At 48.4% G+C, this 11,761-nt stretch overlaps 1 protein-coding gene across 1 annotated transcript; it reads right to left on the bottom strand.

The window, feature by feature from the left end:
• Positions 1–226: 226 nt before the first annotated feature.
• Positions 227–1,171, bottom strand: LOC306851323 (olfactory receptor 52B4-like; the record flags this gene model as incomplete). The annotated part of the gene is made up of 1 exon (XM_079387481.1): positions 227–1,171. One exon carries the CDS (start codon positions 1,169–1,171, stop codon positions 227–229), a length of 945 nt encoding a protein of 314 aa, XP_079243607.1.
• Positions 1,172–11,761: the final 10,590 nt, after the last annotated feature.

Below are 11,761 nucleotides of genomic sequence, written 5' to 3'. Positions count from 1 at the left end.
GATACAACAACCCAGAATAGATGTTTAGGATCCATTTTAATAAAATCTCATGATTGACTTTATTAAAGGAATAGGAAAATAAGCAAACTGCTGGTACTACTGAAATGTATGTGTGTTAGAGAGAGAAAGACAGATTAATATGTTACATTAATGCATATAACTGATAAACTTTGCAAAGTAAGTTTTGTAGAAACAGTATTTAGATCAACGCAACAGTGTTATTTGTTCACGATGCAAAAACCTTTCGCTGGAAAAATTTGATCCCTTTGACCCTGATTTCCTTAGTTCTCAATCCATATATAACAGGATTCATTGTCGGTGGCAATATCATAGCACCAACCGCAATTAATTTTCTTAAGTGAGGAGAAATATCTTTTATCCTGTACGAGATGATGGTGAAAAGACCCAAACACTCAAACAAAACAAAGACAACTAGATGTGTGCCACACGTCTGCAGAGCTTTCCTCCTCGTGTCAGAGCTTTTGTTGTGGAAACAGGCTATGAGTATCCGTAGGTAAGTGTACAAAATCATACCCACTGTTAACACCTGACATAGAGCTGTTATCAGAAGTCCGTAAAGGTTATTAATGGTCGTGTCTGCGCAGACCAGTTGAAGCAGGGAAGGGTTGTCACAGTACGGATGGGCAAGGTAAGACCTACAGCGAGGCAAACGCAGGAGAAGAATGAAAAGAATGGTCATCAGTGTCAAATTAGAGAGCCAAACCAACGAGATGATCTTTGTGAGGTGAAGTTTGCTCATAATGGTTGTGTATCTCATTGGCTGGCAGATGGCCACATATCTGTCATATGCCATGGCAGTCAAGATGAAGACCACTGCTACGGCGTATACATGTATGAAGAATGCTTGAGTGATACACATGGAGAAAGGCATGGTCCTGGTGTCAAACAGGAGCTCCCGCATGACGTGAGGGAATAGGCACGTAGAACCTATGAGGTCATTTATGGGCAAATTTAACAGGAGAATATACATTGGTTCATGAAGACCCTTATTGGTTATGACAGTGAACAGGAGGAAAGAGTTGCAGAACAATATGATTATATAATTCAGAGCAGCAAAGACAAACGCAACAATGGCCTTCTCAGGGGACAGATCAAAGCCCTGAAGAGACAGATCAGATGACACATTGTAGACATTGCCAGCTGAAGACATGATATTGTCCTAAACAATGTAAAAAGAAAAAAATATATTACAGCTCAATCAAGCATACTATAGGTAAATGAGAAACATTTAAAATACTTACAACAATCCTTTGCTCATCTACGTAAGGTACAGTAACAGATATTTGCTTTCGATAACATGATGGTTATTAAATGTCTGATTTGGCTGAGCAGTCATGCAGCAATTTGACCTGTTCTAACAAGTATGTATGCTTACGTCTTGGGTCTTTTATACTGTCTTTGAGTTATTAGTCTGTGTGGAATATAAATCTCATGAGAGAAAATCCCCACTATGATTATCTCATTGTCAGGTTCATCAAATCATGTTTGTAATCTTGTCAATCAATGGAAGAGCAACTGTAGGGTAGGCTAATCATGATAAGTTTTCAATTCTGTTGAAATATGACAAGAAAGGTATTGTTAAGGACGCAGCCGGACACAGAGGTAAGTGTAACACGCAGTGACTTTATTTGCAGAGATCGTGCAGTGGATGAGTGCGGCTGGGGATGAGAGGTGAGAGTCCGCTTAGAAGAGGCTTGGGATGCCAATGGGGAAGGAACTGAGTGTTGTCTTTGTGCTTTCCAGGAGCGAGGAGCGGATCAGCCGATGAGGATCGGGGCGACTGAGAAACTGACCACGGAGAGGAACAATCTGGACACAGGGAGACAACGGGACGGAGAACAGGAGGTAAGTACAGCAGGTAATGTATAGGAGGTAATACTCATCGAGTTTGGCTTGCAGGAATGGAGTCCACGTTGGATTAACGAGATCGGACACAGAGTGACTGGAGGTGAGTGCTTTTGTGTGGTTCTGGGTGATGATGGTGATGGGGTGCAGGTGCGTGTGATCAGAACTCAGGTGACGTACAGTACCCCCCTCTCCACGGCCCGCTTCTGAGGGCCGACCCCGGCGTCATGGTGGTCTGCCCCGACCCCGTGGGGCTGGGAGTTCTGGGTGAGTGGCATGAAATTCTTCCAGGAGAGTCGGGTCAAGAACATCCTCTCTAGGAACCCATGAGCGTTCTTCGGGGCCGTAGTCTTCCCAGTCGACCAAATACTCTAATTTACCACCACGGCGCCGGGAATGTAAGATCTCCTGGACCCTGTAGATGGCGCCTTCATCCACGACGAGAGGGAGAGGGGGTTCCTCGACCGGACCAGGCTCTGGGGAAACAGGAGGAGAGAAGGGTTTTAATAGTGAGACGTGGAAGGTCGGGTGGATCTTGTATTGTGGTGGTAGTTGAAGTTTGTATGTGACTGGGTTGATGCGCTCAAGGATGGTGAAGGGGCCAACGAATCTGGGACTCAGCTATCGGCAAGGCAGGCGCAGTCTGATGTCCCGGGAGGACAGCCACACTTTCTGCCCAGGATGGTAAGTGGGGTGGCAGAGCGCTGGGCATCTGCTGTAATCCTTTGCCTGCGCACTGCCTGCTGCAGCTGATGGTGCGCCGCGTCCCAGACTCTCTCGCTCTCTCGGAACCAGTAATCGATTGCGGGAATGTCGTAAGGTTCTCCTGACCATGGAAATAGAGGGGGCTGCAAGCCGAGTACGCACTGGAAGGGCGTGAGTCCAGTGGAGCCTTGTCGTAAGGAGTTTTGTGCGTACTCGGCCCAGCCTAGAAATTGGTTCCAAGAGTTCTGGTGGCTATGGTAGAAGGTTCTCAGGAAGCGACCAATCTCCTGGATCTTGCATTCAGTCTGTCCGTTGGACTGTGGGTGGTATCCGGAGGTCAAACTCACGGTCACACCTAGGAGGGAGAAGAAGGCTTTCCAAACTCTCGAGATGAACTGCGGTCCTCTGTCGGAAACAATGTCCTCAGGGATGCCGTAGTATCTGAAGACATGGTTGAAGAGTAACTCGGCGGTTTGGAGGGCAGTGGGTAGACCTGAGAGCGGAATAAGGCGGCAGAACTTAGAGAAACGGTCCACTATGACTAGAATACATGTGCAGTTATCCGAGGAAGGTAGGTCTGTGATGAAATCCACTCCTAGGTGTGACCAGGGGCGGTTAGGTGTGGGAAGTGGAAGTAGTTTACCAGCTGGAAGATGACGGGGGCTTTTGGAGATAGCACAGTCCGGACAGCCCTGAACGAACCTCCTCACGTCCCTGGCCATGTTGGGCCACCAGAAGCGATCTTGTAGCAACGAAAGAGTAGCGTTGGCCCCTGGGTGGCCAGTACCGAGGGAAGTGTGTGTGGAGAAAATGAGCGGGGTTCGTTGGGTCCTGGGTACATACTGGAGACCGGGTGGACAGCCGGCGGATTGGCTGGTGGAGTGGCTGAGGCTACTGGTGGAGAGGACCATTGGATGGGACTTGCAATTATCTCGGTGGGTAAGATACCTTCTGGTTCTTCCAGACTCTCCACGGAGACATGGACTCATGACAGGGCGTCTGCCTTCACATTACGAGGCCCTGGGCGATAGGAGATCTTAAAATTAAAACGGGTAAAGAATAGGGCCCATCTGGCCTGACAGGGGTTTAGCCGCTTTGCATCACGCAATTACTGGAGGTTCTTGTGGTCCGTGAGTACTAGGAAGGGATGCGTGGCCCCCTCCAGCCAATGCCTCCACTCTTCCAGGGCAAGTTTGATGGCAAGTAACTCCCGGTTCCCTATGTCATAGTTCTTCTCCGCCGGGCTGAGTTTACGGGAAAAGAAGGCACATGGATGAAGTTTGGGAAGCGTCCCCTGCTGCTGTGACAAGACCGCACCTACTCCTGGGGTCGAGGCATCCACTTCCACGACGAAGGGTAAATCAGGATTGGGGTGGACCAGGAGAGGTGCGGAGGTGAAGGCTTCTTTCAGCTTTTGGAAGGCATTCGTGGCGTTGATGGTCCAGGATAGGCTCTTGGTTCCTCCCTTGAGCGGATCGGTGAGTGGGCTTGTGACGGTGCTGAAATTGGAAATGAAGCGGCGATAGAAATTAGCAAATCCGAGGAAGCATTGGAGTTCTTTGATGGACTGGGGTAGTGGCCAGGAAGAAATGGCTTCCACCTTCCCCTTGTCCATGCGGATGCCACCACTGTTGATGACGTAACCGAGGAAGTGGACGGAGGGTTGGTGGAAGGTACACTTTTCAGCTTTTAGGTAGATATGATGTTTGAGAAGCTGCTTGAGGACCTCCGCAACGTGTTGGCGATGTTCGGCCCGGCTCCGAGAGTAGATCAATATATCGTCAATGTAGACGATGACGAAGCGGTGGAGGAACTCTCGGAGCACCTCATTCATGAATCCCTGGAAAACGGAGGGGGCATTGACAAGCCCATAGGGCATAACCCTATATTCATAATGGCCGGTGGGCGTGACAAAAGCTGTTTTGCATTCATCCCCCTCTCGGATTCGAATGAGATTGTATGCGCTGCGGAGGTCCAACTTGGTGAAGATGGTGGCACCGCGCAATTGCTCCAAGGCTGCTGGGACAAGAGGAAGGGGATAGCGGTACTTGGCGGTGATATCGTTAAGTTTCCGGTAATCTATGCAGAGTCGGAGACCTCCATCCTTCTTTGCCACGAAGAAGAAGCTGGAAGCAGCAGGGGAGGTAGATGGTGTGATGTATCCTTGCCTCAGAGCCTCCTCGATGTACTCCTCCATGGCCTTCTGCTCAGGTAATGAGAGCGGGTAAATCTTGCCCCGCGGTACTGGCTCACCCGGAAGTAGGTCGATGGCACAGTCCCATGGCCGATGTGGTGGTAGTTGGGAGGCTCTCCTTGGGCAGAAGACGTCATGATATTGGGCGTACTCGGATGGAATATCCACTGACTGCTGGGCGACAGGGCTCTCGATGGTGGTAGCGTGGAGTGGTAAGGGCATGGGCCTTCCTGGAGAGGGTCGAGGTATTTGAGGGAAGCACTGAGGAAAACAGCAGTTACCCCATTTTAGGATGTCTCCGGTACGCCACGACAGGATAGGGTTGTGTTTAACCAGCCAAGGGAGACCCAGGATGATGTCTACACTCGACTCCTCCAGAACCAACAGGTGAATTGTCTCATGATGTAAAATCTCTATGCGCAACTGTAGTGGCTCACGTCTCACATGACGACATGAAAGGGATTTACCTGTTATGGTTTGAACTTGGTAGGCGGTCTCTGTGGCGAGGGTCTGGAGCTGGAGCTGTTTGCAGAGGGACCCTGCAATGAAATTCCCCGCTGACCCGGAGTCGAGGAGGATAGGTGACTGATAGGGAAGAGGTACCAACGGTTAGCTGAGCCTGAGTGGTTAAGGGTTTCATCTTATGGAAGGATGGCCGAATACCACTCACCAAGAGACGAGAAGGACGGGTAGGGCATTCCTGGATCCTGTGAGTGCTGTCTCCACAATATAGGCACAAGCCCCCCTGCAAACGTCTCCGTCTTTCTGCCGGTGTTAGGCGGTAGGAGTCGGTGAGCATGGGCTCGGGCTGGTCCCTGGTTGCAGGATGGAAGGAGGAAGGAGGGCTTGAGATGGGGGAAGCCATGGAGTCGGAACGGCATGCATGCATCCTATTCGAGCAGCGAATGGCCAATTGAATGAACTTCTCAAGCCCGTAGGTGTCATCATAGGCGGCGAGTTGAAGGCAGACTGGTGGATCTAAGCCTTGGCGGAAAGCAGTCAATAAGGAGGGTTCGTTCCATCCGCTCGCGGCCGCGAGGGTACGGAATTTGAGGGAATACTCATGGATGGTCGTAGAGCCCTGTCACAGCTGATACAGTTGTTCGCCCACAGAGGAATCCCCAGGAGAGTGACTGAATACTTTGCGGAAATGGGCTGTGAACTGGGCGAAGGATTGAGTAGCGGGGAGTCATGATCGTCTCTGCCCATTTCAGCGCTGGTCCGGAGAGGGAGGTGATCACAAACTCTATCTTAGATTGCTCCGTGGTGAACATCTGAGGGTGAAGATCGATCGTGAGCGAACAATGCATTAGGAAACCATTGCATTCCTCGGGCTCACCAGAGTAGGGCGCTGGTCGGGCTATGGGACTGGCGAACGTCACAGGCGAAGGAGAACTGGCAGTTGGCGGAACTGGCGGAGTGGAGGGTGGTGATGGAGCCGCAGACTGTGTGAGGAACCTCTTCAGCGAGTCCACGAGCTCTTGGAAGGGATTCGGCGAGCTCATCGTGTCAACGGTGATCTTCCGATCTTAAGGACGCAGCCGGACACAGAGGTAAGTGTAACACACAGTGACTTTATTTGTAGAGATCGTGCAGTGGATGAGTGCGGCTGGGGATGAGAGGTGAGAGTCCGCTTAGAAGAGGTTAGGGATGCCAATGGGGAAGGAACTGAGTGTTGTCTTTGTGCTTTCCAGGAGCGAGGAGCGGAGCAGCCGATGAGGATCGGGGCGACTGAGAAACTGACCACTGGAAAACAACAGAACATCCTCGAAACACCAGACTGCGGATCAGCAGTTGGGACAGACGAGGAAGAGGGGACAGAAAAGGAAGAGCGAATCTGGGCAGTTTTTCTTTTAAAAAAGCTCATAAAATGATTACATTGTTCTTCCGTGGCTCCTGTGAGCGGAGCAACTTGTGGTTTAAGCAGATGATTTATAGTGGAAAACAACCGTTTAGAATTGCCAGGACTATTTTGAATAATATTTGAATAGTACTGTGACCGTGCTTCTTTAATGGACTTTGAGTAAGCTTTTTGGTGGTCCCGATAAGCCAGTTTATAAACAGTAAGTCCAGAGGCTTTGTACCGCCGCTCAAGGACACGACCAGCCGCCTTCATTTTCCGCAGGTCACTTGTGAACCAAGGAGCTGAATGGGAAAACATAACTGTTCTGACTTTGATGGGTGCATGGGAATCCAAAATATTGCTCAATGTCTTATTGTAAAATTCCACAGATTCAGTGGCCGATGAAAAATCTGCAGAATGAAGATGTTGAAGGCTTGCAGTCAAATCTTCTGTGTTTATGTTCTTCAGGTTTCTGAAATGTATTTCACGTTTGTACTTGATATAGGAAGACAATAAAGGCAGCTCCATAGAGATGACCTTATGGTCAGATACACCCAGATCATACACAGATGGTGCACTTAGGGGAACAGACTCAGTAATGACCAAATCAAGAGTGTTCCCCTTGGTGTGTGTAGGAACATCAACATATTGTCTGAGGTTTAAGCAGTCCAATAACTGCAAGAATTCTGTAGCAAAATGCCAAGAGGGATTATTAACATGAATGTTAAAATCTCCAAGTATTACTATATTGGAAGAGGTTGCACAAAAATTTGAAAGTAAATTGTACAATTCTGAAATGAAGCATGAATTTGACTTGGGTGGCCTGTAAATCAGTAATACTGTCATCGGGAGAGAGGGCTTACAATTAAATTTAAATGCCAGACATTCAAATGCAAACAGCTCAGGGAGGGCCAGAGGGGACAAATCCAACAGACTGCGGTAAATAATAGCCAAGCCACCACCACGGCCAGTGCTACGGGCTTTTTGAAAATAACAATAGCCTGGAGGACAGGTCTCATTTAAAACAGAAAAAACATCTGGTTGATGCCAGGTTTCTGTGAGGCACATTATGTCCAAACCTTTGTCCTGAATATGATCATGTATAAAACAGGATTTGTTTGTGAGGGACTGTATATTAAACAGTTCAATTTTAATATTGGACAAAGCAATAGGTCTTTGTACTGGCCGAAGTAAGCTAAAATCCACTCCACGTTTTCTGTCCATCTCCATGTGTGGCGCTGTTGCAGTATCTCCAGTGCTATTAGTCCACAGGGTGTCAGTATTCTGATGACGTGGAAGAGATGCGACAGGGCGCACAGCTGCCCAGATGGAAGGGATGGTGTCACCAGATCGGGAGTAAACAAACTTTCGCCGAGAGCTTCTGTGGATGTAACGGGCCCGACGTAGGAGTCCAAGTTCTTTAATGACTGATATACAAAAAGGAGTGTTATAGTTGTTATATTCCATCAGTCGGGTGGCTGAGTAAAACATCATGCCAGTCACACAGGCTCCACGTCTGTTATTAGCCACAAGCCACAGAGGCAATATGCAGAGCAAAAGAACTCGGCACCAAGAAATCATCCGTGATGCAGCTGAAGAAGTCGAGACCAGAAGATAAAGATCGCGGTGAACACCACAAAAAGCTGTGAGCGCTGATAATGCAGGCAGAGCTAGGAGAAGCCGTTGGACACTTGCTACCAGCCAAGTGGAGTAATCAGAGTCCGTAAGATCCATATAAACCAGTTATTATTCTGAAGGATTCTAAAGGATTTTCCTGATTACAATCATTCAGATAGCTTTATAACTACCATAACAGTTAAAACTCGAGTGGAAAAGCGGCGAACAGACAACGCCAGCGTCCTCTCTCACTCAGCCATATCCCTCTGATGATCATATCCAATTCTACTAGATAGCAACAATAGCTGGAGATCATTGATGTTGCTTTTAAAGTTTTTAGTAGTGTAAATTAACTAATGAATCTAATTTAAATAAAGAAATAAATAGGCTGTACTCAAAATAGTTTTGTATAAAGGGTATTTTAATGGACCCATTTTGCATTTTTGGGGATTTTCAGAAGCAGACTTCATAGTTTGGTAAAGTTCAATAGGTGAATGGAGGTTTAGGACAATTCCAAGGGCCCGATGCAGGAGGGGACAGAAGGTGAAACGTGATTTCTAGTGAGGGGATTATGTCTCAGGTCAGTGACTTGCTGTGTACAGAGCCCAAAGAGCCCTGTACGCTCATTCACACAATGTAAGCAGCACTCCACTGTGTACAGGGCACAGAGATCTTCATCCGCTCACTATATACGCTGCCCCCTCCCTCCCCAGTCACACACTCATTCACATGATATAACCAGCATTAAACATATGTCAAACAGTGGCACACCCAGTGCTTATCCTAGAAGAGCAACAAACAGTTGCTGCACCACCATAAATATTCTTGAGATTTTTTTGTCAATTGCTTATTTAGTAGAAAGATTCTGAGAAAATAGCACCAAGTGTCATGTTATATATGGTGTGCTTTGTACGCATGAATGCCACTGGACATTGTGATGCAATGTCATTTTGCCAATCAGGCTTCAGTATTCTAGGAGAAAGGTGCAGGGCCGGCGCCAAGTGAGCCCCCAAACGAGTTACTGTGCCTCCCCTCCCCCCCTCCCCACTTTCCATCCTCTCCCCTCCTTGCTGAACGTGATCGATTTTAAAAGCGAAAGTACCGATAAAACCGCGCACATAAGAAAGCGATTGCACGCTTTAGCGGGCGTCAGCAACTGCACGAGATCACAGATTGCAGCCCCCCCCACACACACACACACACAAAACATAATTTGTGCCCCCCCCCCCAGGGGGGCACGTTTTAAATTTAAACAGTTCGGTTTTCACCTGAGGCACACACAGAAAAGCACCTCTCAGACAGCACACGAGCATGAATTCAGTTCTCTTTTGCATCTTATCACACATGAAAATTATGTCAAATGGTCCATTTTGACGAGTATTCACATAAACAGTTATTCAGTTATGTTTTTTGTTTTTTTGCGCTTTATTTCAATTAAGAAATTATATTTTACTGTAATTTTACAGTTTTTGTTTGGCAGCCATAGCTGGCAGTGATTTGACTGTTTTAATTATATTTTTTACAGTTCATGGAGAATCTAACCTGTTGATGATAAAAATGGTGAAAAATTATTAAATAATTTTGCGGTATATGTCAGAAAGAAATGATCATATAGGTCCATTTTGGAAAGCTACAAAACTTCTAATGAGATTTAAATATTTTTTAAATTAAAAAAATCCTGTTTAAAATGATGTGAATTAGCATTTTTAGCTTTTTGATACTGTTTTTTGTGCAAACAGATTTATGGATAAAAATGTAAATGTAAATATATGTAATATAACAAAATTCTTAATAAAATTCTATAGATATCTGGGGATATATAAAATTAAATTATATATATATATATATACACATTTATCAGATGCTTTTATCCAAAGCGACTTACATTGTGTTCAAGTTACAGTTTTTACATTTTATCAGCCCTTGCTTTCCCTGGGAATCGAACCCATGACCTTGGCGTTGCTAGTATCATGCTCTACTATTTGAGCTACAGGAAAGCACAATATATATATTGTGACGAGCGTCCCGAAGTGTCATCAGCGTCACCCTGGAAACAAGCGAGGAACACCTGCCCATCCTCATCACAGGCTGATTGGTCACAGCTGCGGCTCATCAGGCGGTGGCTACATAAGCCACGTAAGCCCCACACACAGGGAGACTACTCCATGAGACCAAGCACTAACTCGCCCTCTCATTTCAGACAGCAGCGTGTGACCGACCAGCCCCACTGGAACACTTCACGGATTCATTGCACTGGGAGAGGAAGAAGAGAGCACTCACCGCACTGGAGCACCCACAAGGACCCTTTTCCCCCGTTGTTGCCCATCACTCCTCCTCAATAAAGCCACCATTCGGGACCTTTAACCTGCCTTCCCTGTCGTGTGATTCCTCACCCCGTTACACTGGTGGAGAATGCGGGCAGATTCGTGAGGAATCACTGACAAGCGATTTCCCTGACCTCATCTTTTTTTTCCCTTTGTGTTCCCTCTTCTTGTTGTTCAGACGGGCGCTCCTCCCCTCACCATGGATGAAATCCTCCAGCGGCTCGCCGAGGTTAGCATCCGCCAGCAGCAGATCGTTGAGCACCTCGCCACCCGTCAAGGAGAGACGGAGCAAGGGCTCGCGGCTTTGCAAGCCGCCGCTCAACGCGTTCCGCTGCCAGACCCCCGAGTGCAAGCCACGAAATTGCTCCCCAAGATGACCCCGCATGACAATGTGGACGCTTTCCTGCAAATGTTTGAGATAACGGCAAACTCTGAAGGGTGGCATCCCGACGACTGGGCACGGGCGTTAGCTCCCCTGCTGACGGGTGAAGCTCAGAGCACGTTCTTCACTCTTCCCACCACCTCTGCCAACCAGTATGCGGAGGTTAAGAGGGAGGTCCTCGCCCACGTGGGATTATCACCTATCTGTGCCGCTCAGTACTTCCATGAGTGGGAATATAAACCCCGTCTGCCAGCCCGTGTCCAGGCCGCCGAACTCACGCGACTTGCACAACATTGGCTGTTGGACGGGGCGTCATCAGCCAGTCAGGTGGTGGAACGCGTGGTGATGGATCTTCTGCTTTGAGCCCTTCCCCGCTCCTATCGACAGGCGGTTGGAATGAGGGAACCCAACCACCACCCTGGAACTCGTGGAGGCCATAGAGCTGGCGGATGCAGCCCAACGTCGGGACGCTGGGGAGCGAGCGCCGCCGTTTCCCTGAAGAGTGGTTCAGGAGCGACGCGCGCCGGAGGGCACCCAGCGACCTATGAGCAGGCCGGCGGTTTCCCTGACGCGGGACGAGCCCATGCCAACAGAGGCTCCCGCGCTTCCCACACAGACATGGCTGGCAGGCTGCATTGTACATCACGACCTACCGGCTGGGGCTCCAGAAGTGGAGGTGAAGGTGAATGGAAAGCTGTTCCGGGCCCTTCTGGATTCAGGCAGTGTGGTCACTCTGGTGCAGTCTCATATTCTCGCTCCACGCATGGAGTGTAAAACCTTCCTCCCCATCACATGTGTCCACGGGGACACCCGACAAGTGCCTGCCCACA

The sequence above is a fragment of the Barbus barbus genome, assembly GCF_936440315.1.
Source record: "Barbus barbus genome assembly, chromosome: 31".
Classification (NCBI taxonomy): Eukaryota; Metazoa; Chordata; class Actinopteri; order Cypriniformes; family Cyprinidae; genus Barbus; species Barbus barbus.
This window is presented reverse-complemented; position numbering and strand designations above follow the sequence as displayed.